The sequence below is a fragment of the Nilaparvata lugens genome, chromosome 7 (genome assembly GCF_014356525.2).
Source record: "Nilaparvata lugens isolate BPH chromosome 7, ASM1435652v1, whole genome shotgun sequence".
In the NCBI taxonomy this organism is placed as follows: domain Eukaryota; kingdom Metazoa; phylum Arthropoda; class Insecta; order Hemiptera; family Delphacidae; genus Nilaparvata; species Nilaparvata lugens.
In genome coordinates, this window is record NC_052510.1 from 52,160,777 (window position 1) to 52,177,507 (window position 16,731).

At 34.4% G+C, this 16,731-nt stretch overlaps 2 protein-coding genes across 7 annotated transcripts in view; one reads left to right on the forward strand and one right to left on the reverse strand.

The window, feature by feature from the left end:
* Positions 1 to 1,179, forward strand: part of LOC111046110 (solute carrier family 22 member 21) — a 33,726-nt gene extending 32,547 nt beyond the window's left edge. For all 5 annotated transcript variants that reach the window (XM_022331601.2, XM_022331600.2, XM_039433068.1 and 2 more), the window contains one exon: positions 799 to 1,179. The gene's annotated coding sequence lies outside the window, so the exon portion shown is untranslated. The remainder of the gene's footprint in view (positions 1 to 798) is intronic.
* Positions 98 to 12,631, reverse strand: LOC120352460. Of its 2 annotated transcripts, XM_039433066.1 has the most exons (5): positions 12,439 to 12,631; positions 9,085 to 9,297; positions 4,227 to 6,383; positions 2,370 to 2,491; positions 944 to 1,108 (listed from the first exon to the last, which is right to left on the reverse strand). In XM_039433066.1, exons 2-5 carry the CDS (start codon positions 9,146 to 9,148, stop codon positions 983 to 985), a joined length of 2,469 nt encoding a protein of 822 aa, XP_039289000.1. In that variant the 5' UTR covers positions 9,149 to 9,297; positions 12,439 to 12,631; the 3' UTR covers positions 944 to 982. The 2 variants fall into 2 exon arrangements, with proteins under 2 accessions (XP_039288999.1, XP_039289000.1); XM_039433065.1 differs by lacking the exon at positions 12,439 to 12,631 and having other exon boundaries at positions 98 to 1,108; positions 9,085 to 9,639.
* Between the last annotated feature and the right edge of the window lie 4,100 nt (positions 12,632 to 16,731).

Sequence of the window (16,731 nt, forward strand, 5' to 3'; positions counted from 1 at the left end):
CACGAATCCGAACCTGAATCTCATTTACTGATGATTATTAGATGAGAGAGGCTTGGAAAAAACTGACGCATAGGAGGAAAAAACTGACGCCGCATGCAACTTTTTAAAAAGTTATCTATATTTCTATATAAATTTATAAATTATTATGAATATTGCTGTACAACTTTCTTCAATAAATAGATATTTATAATATTTTACAAGTTACATTTTCAATTCTTCTCCTATGTGAAAGAAACAGAAAATATATTTTCTTCAATACAGAAATCACTTCCATGAAATGTTTATTTCTATAAAACTGAATTGAATTACATATACTGCCACTGTATTCATAAGCTGAATATAGAGCTAAATATATTGAGAGATTCAAATAGAGAGGCAGCAGTCAAAATCAGTTGCAGAACTTTATAAAAATAGACGACATAGAGCTCAGATAATTATGTACTATTCAAACCTGAGATTATTGTTTTACAATAACAATTATTTTGTCTCTTTTCAATAATTATTATCAAATGAACTCTTCTAATTAAATCGTGATTTTAAGGAAATTAAATTAATTTTATTCAACCAAATTAGTTTCTTACTGATTAAAATCACTTCACTTATGTGGTCTACTTTATTCAAATTAGTGAAAACAATATAAAACCTTTAGTACCCTTTTATTAAAGGGTAAACTTTGTTTTAAAGTTTTTGAAATATTTTAATAAAAGGGTACTATAAGTTTTATATTGTTTCTCATCAATTCTTACTGATTGTTTGTTTTTCAACTCAAGTCAAATATTGAATATTTTTATTTTGCAGAACTATTGCCACTATAGATTTGGAAGCAAGGTTCATAAATTTGAATTGAACTTGTCAAAAAGGAAATTGAAATCGGCCTGGAAGCGGGCTGCTGCTGGCTGGTTGAACTGTTAACGAGTAATTACCGTTTGTGATTACCGTTGGAGTAGTCGTTGTAGAACTTTTCAGTTTTTAGTGGTGTCCGTTATTTCTTGTAGCGACACTCGACGTTGTACCACCAGTCGCAAACCAGGAAGTCCTGACTGAACAAAGTCCCATTGGGGCAAAGCATTGGCTCACCTGGTCCCTCCCCAACGCACATATAAAATACCTGCGCAATAAGCACCACCAATATTACTTAATTTTATACAATGTTATGATAAAATATAATATATGACTAACTCTCTGTGCCGGAAATTTTTAATTCCTTCAGAACTATGAACTAGACGCTCTTTTAAGAGATATTTAATAAATTTTTATACTAATTGATGTAACATAAGTGTGAAAATTTTATTAATAGGTCTATAAGAAGGCTGTTGTTTAGAGTTGCTGACGTGCCAAGAAATTATAGTGATGATGTACATATATATAGTATTATTGTGAATAGAAAAGGATTCTTAGTAATCCTCTAAATGAATTATTTTTCTAGAAACAATAAGAAAATTATAAATAATTATTTTAAAATGAAAATTTTTGTGAATGAAGTTTTGTTTGCAGTCCATAGATTATTTTTATGTCACGTGTCATGAATCCTTCATGGATTTAAAGGATTTGTCAATTGTCTCAATTTTTTGACTGAAGCTTATGTTACAATGAATTCCAATATTATTCTACGGATGGGAATAAATTGGAAATTGCATTTGTTCAAATGCTAATTAATGAATGATTATTATTTTGGATTTTCCTTCTAATGATAGTTCAATATTATTCATTATACTGTAGTAACCTAGGTTAGATCGAATTTGGATGAATATTATGATAATAGAGTTACGGTATGTTATATTATATAGTCACAGAGCTATTTGTTCTTTAGATTGGCTACCTGAAAAAAGAGAGGCTTTCAATGAAAACTGTTGCTTTCCCTATTTTTTACAAACAAAAGCAAATATTATAGTCTGAACTTATATTCATCTGAACTATTCATCTTCAAAAAAACCATTCCCAGTCCAAAAATCCAGACTTGGATTCACACAATCGATGAAACCGTCATTATAATAATTCGATAATCATAATTGATTTTTGAAATGTCGATTATGAAGATTGAAAACTCATCTCTGCTCAAATATAATCTATTACAGTTTTTGAGACAATAATAGGCCTATAATACACAGAGGGGTTATCCCCTCAGCCTATGCACAAAAAATATCCTTAGTAGGTCAGTAGTCATTCTAACAATGCTGCTGGCCTTTTTTGGGACCAACCCCCAAGATTTTATTTTAGGGTGATTTGCACTTATCAATGATAAAATAATATAAACGGTTGAGAGCTTCATCCTAATGGAAGCCTATTGTTACACTCTCTTATAAGCCTTCCCCAATCCCATATATTTTGATTTGAGTGCTTCAAAGTACTGTGATGAAAGTAAGAATTACCTGACAACCTGAAGATACATCAGCAACGTAGCGAAGACCGTCTGCTTTACACATAAATCGAGAGTTATGAGGAGGCTTACTTAGGATTGGATAGTCAGTTCCAGCCTCTCCAGGAATCACATCTAGAAAAATAGATTATATAAAAATATAATTTGATTAATTATGTTGAATAGCAGCTTTCAAATTAGCCCAGTCAATAAAGGTTTTTTCGGTCCGAAAATTAGATGAAAGCTGAATCTCTCACCATTGATACAGCCCTCCTTGAGGGTAATTTTCTTAAAAGCCACAACAAATTATCCTGCGGCTTTCCCCCTTAGCATCCCTCAAAGTTGAATAATGCAGGTAATCACGGGACATCAATTATCTCGACTGTAATCATTCACCGTATAATGTTCTAATATCGGGGCACCGGCTTCGCTCGTTATTCTTATTAATTTATTGATAAATAGAACACAATTCTCTAAAATGATCGTTTCTATATTTCACAGCTCGCTATACGTCATCTTATGAATTTCGGGGATGCGATATTTTTATTTTTCACATACTCACTTTTTTACTATCCACAGCTGTTTCAGCCAAGGATGAATTATCCTTTTAATATCGTTCAGCGAGTTTTCTCAAGGATGAGACCTAGTGCAATCGAATCTTTATATCATAAACCTACTATGTTCCAAATTTTGTGAAAATCATTAGAGCCGTTTTCGAGATCCGTTAAACATAAATAACCAGATATATAAATACAGAAATTAATCGCTTAATATAATAGGATTATATGTCATTCGATTTATTACATTATGCACTACAATGTTAGTCCTATATACAATTTTTCCAATAAAACTAACAGTTTTCTTGATAAAACAATATAATATATATATATATATATATATATATATATATATATATATATATATATAGAAATTAAGGGGTTTTTCGATTCGTTTTTCCTTAGCAAGGATTCAATAGCAAGTGATTTTACAGAAAAGTATTTCGGTTTGATACCTACTTTTATATGCATTCTTCATTTTACATTTTGGAAAAATACACTTTTTTGAATTATTCCTATTGGGCAGTCTCTGAAAATTAATATGCTTGCTATTTTAATCCAGATCGATGTGACTAGTGAATGAAAACAAAATAATTTGTTCTTGAACTATTATTGACTACAGTTAAATTTTACTACCGGTACCTATTTTTGTCGTCGAAAATAGTTCAAAATCGAATTATTAACAAGCAGTTCATCATTGATAGTAGAATTGATTGGAACAATACTGTAAAGATTGGAAATGGGAGAAAGTTAAGAAATTTAAATAGGTTTGAAAAGTTATCAAATAATAAACATACATTTCCCAGAGTGGTATGATTTAGAATTATAGTGAATGAATAATATCCTCTTGCATATTCACAATGATAATATAATATCATTTCAAAATGTCGGTAATACTGTATTTTAAAATTAGATTGGTGACATGGAAAATCTACTTCATGCTAATAAGTTGCAAATAACGTTAAATATAAAATAGAGCCATCCGTTTATGAAAAGCCTAAATGATAATAGTGCATACTGCTTTCATGCATGATAAATGACATACCGTACCGTATGTAGTCTCGAATCCTTGATAGTACAGATTATATAATATTAGGCTATATGTAGCTAAAATATAGAATGTTATATGAGAGTAGGTATGAATATAGTATAGGTGCACTCATCTCTCATCATCATCCGTCTCATTAACCACGCACAAGCCTACAGCTCATGTGGGCATCATCCTCAGCAAAACAAAACATGCAAACAAAGAAAATTCCAAATTTCATATGCCATGCTCAGCCCTAATTGTAATTGCGTATTTATAAACTTACTATTCTGCTGTAGAAGGAGTCCTTTCTCGACGAATTGCCCCTTGCGGAAATGACCGGACTCTGCCACATGTAGCTTCACTTGCCGATCCGCCAAATCCTGGTAATCCAACGAATTATCCCCTCCATATTTGCTAGCACCAAAACTCCGTCCACTGGTCTTAAAATTGTTGTCCTCGTTAGGATCGAACCTTGCAATCCACTGATGCAATACCTCACCACTTTTATTCAAAACATGATTCAAATCCAGTTTGGAAACAGTCATTCCTGATTTTTGTACTTCTGGAGACATCAAATTTTTGTCCATTTTTGTCGGCTCAAAATAACTTTCTGTGTGTGCTGAGACTTCTTCTTCCAGGTTGATTTTGATGGCAGACGTTGTATTGGGCAGCATATCATTGATTTCCTGAATTGAAATTCCCGTTTGCATGTCGGATAACGTTGATAACTTATTCTCGGTTGGTTTATAAGTGTTTGTAATATAAAAGCCACTCCTACTATCATCCGGTATGTAGGAACTGGTCTTCCATACTTGATCACTGTAAACAGTTGTTGGTCCCGGATTTTGAAAATTTGAGGTAGTTCCTGGACTTCTATCATAGCTTCCACTTGTTTTCACATTTTCATAGTCTGAAACAGTTCCTGAACTCCTATAACTTGTAACTGTTTCTGGACCTCTGTAACTTGTAGTTGTTTCAGGACCTCCAAGGAATCTCCCTATATCTGAACCTCTATAATTTGGACTAGTATTTGAACCACTATAGTTTGTAGTATTCTGTGAACCTACATAACTTCTACCAGTAGTTAAACCAGGAGAGTCTCCACTGGTCTCTGGACTTCTGTACTTAATGGTAGTTATTTCTGAACCTTGATAAGCTGTACTAAGAGTTCCTGAACCTCCATAACTTGCACTTCCACTTGAACCTCTGAAAATTGTTGGTGACCATGAATCTTCCTTATCATTATTGAAATTGGGTGGATCCGCAACATACACACCTCCACTCTCAATACTCCTGCTTTGATCATCATAATGCCGCCCACCCCTTCCACTTTTATTATTTTCCACCATATCACGATATAATCTCTCCTCATTTACTTCGTTTTTCTCATGTTTCCACCTCATACCATTCGTGGAAACTTCTCCCAATCCGAAAATATCATTTTCAGAATAAACAATAACAGGACTATTAGCAAAATTGTACGTTCTTGGTGCAAAGGTACTAGGGGAATCACTGGATATATTGTCAACTGGGCTTAAAGTTTGAGATGATTGATTGATAGAGTTGACTTCAGTTGTTGTAGAATGTATCACTCTGTATTTGATTGGTTTGGTTGTGTTGAAGTTCAAACTCTCATCTAAGCTTCCAGTTACACTTTGGAAGTTTCTTTCAGTTGTTCCATATATTTCTTCATCATTACCGGGTGAATAATCATCAAGAACTGACATTGGTGTAGTTTCTTTTGGCCTCACGAAGAATATATGCTCGGTTGTGGTGAGGGTTATGACTGGTGGTTTCAAATAATTGGTCGGTCTACGTCTGATCTTCTTCACGCGGTTCTTTGGAGTTCTTTTAGATGCATCTTTATTGCCATCTTCTCTACTGCTTTCTTCGGAGCTTTGATACCCTGGTGTTTTCATGTATTTGGTTTGATAGACTCTGTAAAATTGCCTGGCTTCATTCTCAAGAGCAGAGGACTGATGATTTTTCTGGGGAGGAACCAAGAAATGGGGTGGCTTTATTATTCTCACCCTCTTGCTATGCCTGTAACGCTTCTTTTGTCTTAAATCATCCTCTTCATTATCAGGGAGACTGTCAACTCCCTTACCAACATTGGCTAGACGTAGAGTTCGGAATAGATTTGGTAACTTCTTATCTTGTGTATCTTCAGTCAAATTTTGTCGTGAATCAGTTTTGTTTGTGATTTTCTGGCTTTCGAAGACATTCACTCTCCTCAAATACAGTCTCCTGTAGCTGGTCTCATTGTGAATAATCGGTTTCCAGTCATTTGATCGTATTGAATCGGATTTGTTTTCCAGGTTGAATTCTCTATCGAAATTTATTTTGTATGGATCATATTGTTCACTTGATTGTCTTTGCACGTCTTTCTTATCGGGCTTAGCTGGTCTCAGATCGATTACCAGAAGCAGCACAAGAACCCCTGAAATAGAAAATATCATTTTTCGCTTTTAAATAATTCTAATTATATCTTATTCTGAAAATCCAATATAGGCCTACACATCACCATATACTATTCATATTGAATGAAAAAGACTAAGAAATTGTCAAAAACCACTGATTTATTGATTCTAATTATCAATTGATATTGTGGTAATTATTCATATTGAATGAAAAAGACTAAGAAATTGTCAAAAACCACTGATTTATTGATTCTAATTATCAATAAATCAGTGTTTTTTTTGACAATTTCTTAGTCTTTTTCATTCAATATGAATAATTACCACATTATCAACTTCTCAACTATACAAAAAAATATACTATTCATTTCCTAGAAGTGAGAACAATACAAGAAGGATGAAGTATATGAAGGATATTATTTTTATCATCTCAAAGTGAGAGGCATCATACTGTGACTTAACGTGGATGAAGTTATGGTGCGATTATACCATAGAGAAACAATAGCGTAAGTAGATATCCCATGGTATATAGGGCGTTTATGTCGCAACTTTCACTGTTATCTCAAGCCGATTACTGTCGATTTTTACTGTTTTGACCGGGTAAGAGTGTATGAACGGCACAATATGAGAGACTAATAGCGTCAAAAAGCTTCACAGGAAAGAACTACGTAGACTATCAGCTTGAGATACTAACAGTAAAAGTTGCGACATAAACACCCTATACCATGGGATATCTACTTATGCTATTGTTTCTCTATAATTATACGTTTCAAGATCTTCCAATATAATATATTGCACATAATTCGGTGCTGATGATAATTCATAAAATTATTACACGTTACATTGAAATATAAATTGGGATGAAAATTTTGGAATTCCAATGTCCGGTTTTACCAAGCTCGTCGGTCAAGACATTTGAAAATGGTCGAATCAGGTATACTATTTAAAACAATATGAACTTCTTCAATGTTGTTTTCCATCACGAACTGCTCATTATTAAATCAATAATACAATATTGAACATTTAAATGTTATTATGCGAACATTCAAATTATATTTGAGAATCAAAATGTTCACATAAATGTTCCCGCGCACTCGTTGTATATCGTAGCTGATTTAACCGCAAGTTCAAATGTCTTGACCGAGCTTAGTGAAACCGGGGACTAGTTCAATTTCTCACAAATAAAATACATCTTTGATGTAATTCAAGTTCAAGGTCCACATTTATCACAAAATTGGCCAGAGCGAGAACTTTTTCAAAATTCAAAGTAAGTTTGCTGGAAGCTATTCTTACTAACCAGTCTCAGTCAACAAAATTATATTTTTTCCAAATTTGAATTGAAAACAGTTTTCATAGTTTTTATTTTAGGCCTACTATATAATATTCACAATAGAATAGAATTGTATGACGTTTTATTTGATCACAATTAGGGCCAAGCCACACGAAGCGTTTTTTCAAGTGTTTTCAGACGACAAAACATGAAGCTCTGCTCCGATTGGCTGTTGGATTGACGTTCGGGAATCAGCTGATAATGAGCCGATCGGAGAGCTTCGTGCCCTGCCGACTCGTCTGGAAATGCCTGAAAAAAGGCTTCTTGTGGCTTGGCCCTTGAAGAACCCTCAGTTCAACAACTTTTGGAAATATGGTAAGAATATTGTTCAGTTAGTTAACAAACAACACTGTAAACTAACGCTACGGTGAGTATAAAAATTATATCATGAAGTTTCGCTTGCTCAGTGATTAGATCACACGTACCGTATATGGTCTGATTTATCCTAGCTAGTTTTAATTTACTTTAGTTAGTTTACTCAGATTAATTGTTTTTTTTTTCAAATATCGATCAACCGCCACTGTCTTAATGCCTTTTCTATTGACAATATATAACAGGAAAAATCGCATTTATCCAGAATTCTCCATTGAGAATAAATTGATAGTCAAGCTGACACTGGTAAAGAGAATAGACTACATCAGCCAATTATTATTAATGTGATTTCATTGGAAAATTACTCATCATCTATAATAATAAAGGAAAGAATCGGCTTATACATGTAGGGTATATAAGAGATTCACGAATGACGCATCATCACGTCTCAACTACTGAACTGAATAACTTTAAATTTTGAATATAGATTCTTAATTTACCGAGGATGGTTGTAGGCCTATTATCAATTCTTCGAGATTTCAGTAGATCAAGTTCCCAGTTTGTCAAGTTTTTAATTAGATCCTTGCGGAGCACGGGTTACCTGCTAGTCAGAAATATAATTTTCAATGACTTAAAATAGGATTTATCATAAGATTATCATTCCATATACAGTAATAATCAGTTTGATGAATGAATCAATTGATATTTCAATAATGCTCTCTTGAAAGTAATTTCTCAATCTTTGATAAGTAATATCACAGAATACAGCATTATAGAAGTTTATAAAAAAAGACTTATAAGTTTATTATTAGTAAAACAAAATAAATCTTATAGCACCCTTTATTTTTAAAAAAAACTTTAAAATAAAGGGTGCTATAAGATTTATTTTGTTTTATTAATTTAAAAGTAGCCCATGTCAATAAGTGTCTATTATTAGATACATTCTATAGACTATAAATAGACTATAAAAATGAGAAAATACACATATTATAGAAGTTTTCTCTGGTTATATTGAGTTTGTGAAAAACATGAAAACTCAACTAGAATGTAGGCATACTGTAAGAAGTTTGAAAATTCCTTACCTATATGAAATAATCCAAATTTACTAGGGCTGACTAAGTTACCCACATCGAATATTACCATCATTGTAATTCTGATTTCAGCTCATTTCAGTTCCAAATCTCATACACTCACTTCACTATTCGTAATACAATAATCACATTTACGCACTTTTGATCTTATTGAGAAAAAACAGAAGTTACAATAATCCGGAGACTATCCGATAAAAACCACAGCTTGATGAAGATTGAGAAAAATTCAGGTACGATAAATTATTATAAATGGAACAAGAATTGATGAGAACAAGATTTTGAAAAGTACGGTACTACAAGATTTGATAGCAGAAGCGAGACAATGTTCTGTCTTGAGCGGAACGTAGTTTTAGCAAAACTAACATTTTCTTTGAGGATGTGAGGTCGTTTATGGTTTGCAATATCGGAAACTGACCATCATCCATCGCGTGAAGCTAACTACAAAGAAGTGCACCTTAATCTGTTGTTGGTGTTGTGAAAAAGAATAAGTGGAGGCAGGAGACGAATTAGAGAAAGAAGACAAAGAAGAAGAAGAAGAAAAAGAAGAAGAAGAAGAAAAAGAAGAAGAAGAAGAAGAAGAGGAAGATACAGCTAGCAGAAGAAGAGAATAAGGTAGTGAGAAAGGAAGAGGAAGAGGAGGACTGAGGTAGAGGATGAGGAGCAGGAGGATTAGGAGAGGGAGGAGAAGGAGGAGGTGAAGGAGGTAGTGAAGGAGGAGGTGAAGGAGGAGGTGAAGGAAGAGGAGGATGAGGAGGAGGAGGAGAAGGATTGGGATGAGAATGAAAAGGAGTGAGAGGAGATCAGAAGGAGACTGAGAAGAAGGAGAAGAAAAAAGAGATTGGTAGGGAAGAGGAGTAGGAGGAGGAGGAGGAAGAGGAGAATGAGTGGTAGGAGGAGTAAAAAGGAGGTTGGTAGGGTAGAGGAGTAGGAGGAGGAGGAGAAGGTATAGGAAAATGAGGAAGAGGAGGAAAATGATGTGGAGGATAAGGAGGAGAAGGTGGAGGAGAATGAGGAGGAGGAGGGAGAGAAGAATGAGGGGTAGGAGGAGTAAAAAGGAGGTTGGTAGGGCAGAGGTGTAGGAGGAGGAGTAGAAGTTGTAGGAAAATGAGGATGAGGAGGAAAATGATGTGGAGAAGAAGGAGGAAGAGGAGGAGGAGGAGGAAAATGATGTGGAGGAGAAGGAGGAGGAGGAGGAGAAGGAGGAGGTGGAGGAAAATGAGGAGGAGTAGGAGGTGGAGGAAAATGAGGAGGTGAAGGAAAATGAGAAGGAGGAGGAGAAGGGGGGAGGTGGAGGAAAATGAGGAGGAGGAGGAGGAGGAGGAGAAGGTGGAGGAAAATGAGGAGGAGGTCAAGGAAAATGAGGAGGAGGTGAATGAAAATGAGAAGGAGGAGGAGAAGATGTAGGAAAATGAGGAGAAGGTGGAGGAAAATGAGGAGGAGGTGAAGGAAAATGAGGAGGAGGAGGAGGAGGAGGAGGAGGAGAAGGTGGAGGAAAATGAGGAGTAGGGGGAGGAAAATAAGAAGGAGGAGGAGGAGGTGGAGGGTAATGAGAAGGAGGAGGAGGAGGAGAAGGTGGAGGAAAATGAGGAGGAGGTGGAGGAAAATGAGGAGCAGGTGAAGGAAAATGAGGAGGAGAATGCTGAGAAAAGGATGAAATGGAGAAAAGGACAGAGAGGTGGAGGAGAAGGATGAGTACAATGAGGTGTAGAAGGGGGAGGAGTGCAGTGAAGAAGAGGAATGAAAAGAAGAAGGCAAATAAGAGAGAGGAAAGAAGAAGGATTCATCTGTGACACGAATGAAAGAGGTTTCGAGACAAATCTTTTGATAAGAATTGAACGATGGGAGGAGATTGACCAAGGAAAGAGGATGAAAGAAGATTTACGAGCTGTTACAGCATAGAGGATGGTAGAGTGGCAAAATAGACGTTCAATAATATTAGAGAGATGAGGAGGATTGGCGCTAGAGCTGCAAGTATGATATTATTCAAATACAAATATTTTTTATTCCATAAATACAAATGTTACTTTGTAATACAGACAATAAATTTTCATTCATTCATTGTATAAAACACTATAATCATAATACAATTATGACATTGGAGGAAAAACTAGGCTGAGCCTGTACTAGGCCTATTTGTCTCCAAAAATTTTTATAAAATGTTAATGTTGTCCAAAAGAAGTTATGTAATCACACACTGATTCGTCACTTGATTTTCGGTCCAGGAATAATAATTTAAAAATTTTGAATCTCGAAGGTTGATTTTAAACTCTAATTGAATCACAGAATGTATCACAATAAATTAAAAACTTGAGAAATATTGCATTTATTTTAAAAATTTGAATACAAAATCAAAAACCTACTCACTATTAGTTATTTACTGGAATATACCTCTACAAGACTATATTCGTCTCCTGTTACAGTGGGTAGCCAATAGTATATTCATAATATGTCTATAAATACTAGAATGTCCGACTTTGTAAACAAGAAGAAGGTAAGTATAAAGTAGTTTGTATTAGTTTGGAGAAAGAAAACTGAGAATATTGATTTAGAAAGCTGAAATGTGCCTGTAAATTATAAAAAATCTGGTTTGGCGCACTCACACAACTTTCCTTGCCGTTATGAAAATTGATCACCTGACGCTAGTGTACACGCGCATCTCAAGTCTACTATTCAAAGATCCAAGCCAGCTGGTGACAGGATAATAACGCTGGAGACACACGAGGACTGCTATCTCTTCATAGTGAATGATCTAATAGAATCAACAGTTGCCAACAGTTTGCAATTAAATAATCACATTTTCTCGAATTTCGAGCATATTTTCAATTTTAGGTGGAAATGTTATTCATCATTAATTGTAGAGATTTTCACTCTCAATCTTTTCCACTTGAAATTTTTATCGTGTTCACAGACATGCACACATACACACACACAGACCAACACCCAAGACTCAGGGGACCTTGAAACGTATGGAAATTTAGAAATTGGGGTACCTTAATTTTTTTCGGAAAGCAATACTTTCCTTACCTATGGTAATAGGGCAAGGAAAGTAAAAAGTTGGAAGGAAGGGTTAAAAATTGTTGTACCGGTATAAACGAGAGAGAAATACAGCCTAATGAGAGTGAATTATTGATATTATGGAGATGAATGAGCAGGAGAGAGAGCCAGCAGAGATAAAGGAAAAGCTGAGGGTGTGTTAGAAAAAAGAGAGAAGAAAGGTAGAGGGAGAAAGAGTGGGAAAAGTATTCATTAAAAGTGATTTAAAAGTCATCAAAAGAATTCATTAAAGAGTTTTGATTGATAGTTCTGCACGCACCTTCATGATGAATTACTTCAATCATTACTAACTTATTTTCTGTACTCCACACTCATATTCTTCTATCAAACTCCATATTTCCACAAGCATGCTTATTTATATCACCGCTTCAAACTACAGCACAGTGTCTTCATAATTGTTTTCTCAATATCATTGAGGATGGAATCGGAGAGTGTAATTGACGGATAAATAAATAACTAGCGAAACTTCTACTTGTTGCGCGATTACAGCAAGCGCTCTGGCACGCGCCGAATCGGATGTACAGAATAATGGAATGGGAAAACGAGAGATAGGAGAAAGAAAAAAGAAAGAGACGAAAAGCGTTCTGGAGATTGAACAGACAAACAATGATGCTCTCTGTCTCAAGGTGGTCACCACCTGCCGCTCATTGTTAGGCTGCAATTTTATCGCAGAGATAAGACCACTAATTTTCCAGCGCTTGCTATCAGCATCTACGCTATCAGCAACAGACTAGAGTAGTCAAGGACGTTCTGGTAAGGTGTCCAACACACAATTAACAACAATAATGACCAGACCATCAGCGGCGGAAGAAGAAGAAGAGAAGAAGAAGAAGAAGAAGAGAAGAAGAAGAAGAAGAAGAAGAAGAAGAAGAAAAAGAAATAGTGAAAGAAGAAGAATTATTTACCGGCACCTTTTCAAATCATTATTTAATGAAAAAATATCAATGCTATCAGAATATCGAACTCATCGTCATCATCATAATTTTTCTTCTTCGTGGTTAAGTGGTAGAGTGGACATTACTGTCCGAACTTCATCACATCAACAAGAAAAAGAGTCATTCTTCTTTTTATTTTTCATCTTCTTTTTCTTCTTCTTTCATTTAAAAGTTACGATTAAAAATTAAATTGATGGAAAGTGATAAAGGCACCACGTGCTCACGTTTATTGATAGAGTTTTTTGTCAAAATGAATAAAAAGGAAGCATTTCCCAAATCATATTTGTCTTTTTTGTGCTTTCCCATGAGTTATGGGTACGGTAGTATGAAATGATAGGCCTACAATTGGAATATTTATATTTTTCAATAAATTTCATGTTCACAAAAATACCTCCAGTAGTTGTTTTCCTGCTTTTTCCAAACGTGTTTGAAGGACTTCACTCATCTTTTCTCTTGAACCGTTGCAAAAGCAAGGAGTTTGATGATGGAGAGGGGGAGGGGTGGCAATCTGTTTGGATGTGATTGACCGTGAAAAGTGACGAATCATGACGATTTCGATGGACACATCACAGTGTGGCAAATCCTTAAGCGATCTGATGGGTAAGTGGTTATAATAAAGAACAATAACAGATCACTCACCTAATAGGATTTATGAAAGTGTAGGACGCTTGTTAGAAGCAGAACACTTTCAAATAGTAGGCCTACTAGCCACTGTTGCAGGCTTATTGAAACTTGAGATTGATTTCAACAGTAAATGATTTGATGATTGGTTGGAGAAAACATTTTCGCACAGGATAAAATCATATTTAGGTAGGTACTTCAATTTTACTAGCGACAAGGATATAGGCCTGCTGTTTAGTTTCGATAAGAATGAGAATAAAATAATAAGAATGAATTTATTGCTTTAAGGCACAATACAACATGCTATCGGAAATGTCAAATAAAATACAAACAAATTAATAAAAACTTGTATAGTGAGGTCCACGTTATAATGACAGTATTTGATCAACTTTGGTTTTGCTATCCTTGTCTATCATTCGACAAAGCCGGTGGTAGGCTACTATCCTTTTCCAGGTCCACAAACATGTCAATTATGTTTTTGACAGTGTAGAAATATAATTAATTTATGCAGCGAATCGGCATCGCTATTCTTCTATCTTTATCCACTGCCATTATAACGTGGACCTCACTATAGTAGCCTTTATTAGAAATTTTAAAATATTTTAACGACTATATAGTTTCGACCATAGGTCGAAAACTTGAAAATCGGATCGGTTTTATGTTAACTTGAAAACGACCTATGGTCGAAACTAGTCGTTAAAATATTTTAAAGTTTTTAATAAAGGGCATCAAGTTTTTGTATTGTTTTTTGTTTTTATTAATTTGAACAAAAGTAGCCCATATAAGTGAAGTGTTTTTATAAAATACAAACAATATTACTTAAAGCACAGATACATAGGTATGAAAAAATAAAAAAATACAATAGCAATTCAAATATACATTTAAAAAATATTCTTCTACTGGCAGTTGAAAGAAATCTGACATGTAGTTTATAGGATTATTTAGAAGAAGGGCTTCTAGGTTACATTTGAAACTTGGAAGGGGAAGGTTGCTGGCTGAAGATGGCAGGAAATTGAAAAGTCTTAAAGAAAATTACTAGAATGAGTCATTATCTTTTTTAATCTTGTGTAGGGTACATCAATTTTGTGTGATGATTGTGATTCGATTATAATAATAGCCTAAAATGCATTCGGAACATGTAATAATTATTAGTATATGTAATAAATTATTAATAGGCTACAGTAGTGCTTTATCTAGTCAGACCATACTTTTATTCATTCATTCATTAAGATGATTTGAACTGGTTGTATAATGTAATAATATTTTGTTAGCTGAGGACCACAAATAAGCTACAGCATATTTAGTGTTGTCGATTCCACACTAGTGGTCACAGTTTTTGCTCCATATTTTAGAAGTAAGCTAAGTAAATAAATTGTCATAAAAACCTAAACATTTTTCTTCTTCTTCTCTCTTCTGTCTTAAATTCTCTTTTCTGTCTTAAAATACCTATATTTAGTGGTGGCTTCCTCCCTACTGTTCACATGAAGTTTATATCACTATGAGATATTTGTAATAAGGGGAATGCTCTGATGTGTCAATTGTCGAATATTGATGTATGTGTCTTATATTTTTCATATGTCTCATTATTCAAACTCCTATTCACGGACAAGGGCTTTGCGGAAGCTCTTTTGTGAATAGTATTTTTGTTTGCATCGGTTCTCACATAAAATGTTAAGGTTCATTTCCATCATCAGTTCATTATTCCAAAATGTTGATATGAGTTGTGTACTTATAAGTTTAAAGTTAATTTCTACTGTATTATTGATACATTATGATATAGTGCAAAATTTAACCTTTCAAAAGTGCCTAGTATCTTTAAATTGTTAGTTATAGGTATCTGATGAGATGTTTTTTTTTTTATTTTGTTGTATTGCTGATGTAAACAATAAAACTTGAAACTTGAAGTATTAGCAAATGCTCAACTTTATTCATATGGCCCATTGAATCGTCATAGTTATTCGCTCGTACCTTGGAACTGGCATAAAACTAACTTCTCATATAGAATGAAATAAAAACACAAATATACTGTCAAACACTACAGTTTTATTTTTGGTACAGGACCATAAAACGGTAGAATTTGAATATATGTGTTTTTATTTCATTATGGAACGGTTCTACAACATTATTGACAGTGACTCGGTCGAATTCTCATATAGAATTATTGTCCGAGAAAGAAGTTATCGACTCTCATGAAAAATCATTCAGAAAGGAAGGAGAGGCGCAAGAACTAGAAATAATCTTCATTGAAGGATAACATGAAAGTTTAAGACGCGTACCTACGGTAGATAAGTTTCTAGGCAGTTGGCCATGAAATTCAACATAGAAACAAGGTGAAGAATGCAATGTTGTAATACCATCCATTATAATGATATTATCTTGTTCTTCACTCCCACTTGCATCGTAATTTTGCCTACTTCTTTCTCTTGTACCGCACATCAGTGGCAATTGGGTCACTTGATGCGCTTCAAGAAACCCAACTACTAACTGCATCTGGGTTCTGTGGATAACATGGGTTCCTCTCTGCTGTGATCTTCCACGCATGCGCTCATCACAGATAAAGGGAGGATGCTATGACTAGAAACCTAGTTATCGGCTCTATTGCAAGAAACGAGAAATAATGAGCGAGGCAATTAAAACCTCTAAAATAATAGAAGATGCAATTGGATTGCATCTTTAGCTGTTGGTTATTTTTCCGTTAAAAGTAAAGCAATAAATTTATACAAATTCCAGTAATATTATTAAATTTATGTGACTGGGATATCCTACGAGAGAAATATTGTAATTTGATCTTATATAGGAATGACAATTCAAATAACAAAAGAGTATAACATGATAAATTCTCTAGAATTTCGAAATGAAAGTAGCCTAATCAGTTTTTCAGAGGCAAAGAGTCTAGAGTTGAAGTAGGAAGAGTTCATACAAGTTTGAGGAAAGTTAAAATTCATGAAAAATCAAAAATATAATGGGTGACAATAAATTCAAGTATCACTGATTTCTCCTGAGCTCAAGATCAAAGGATCCCAAAATC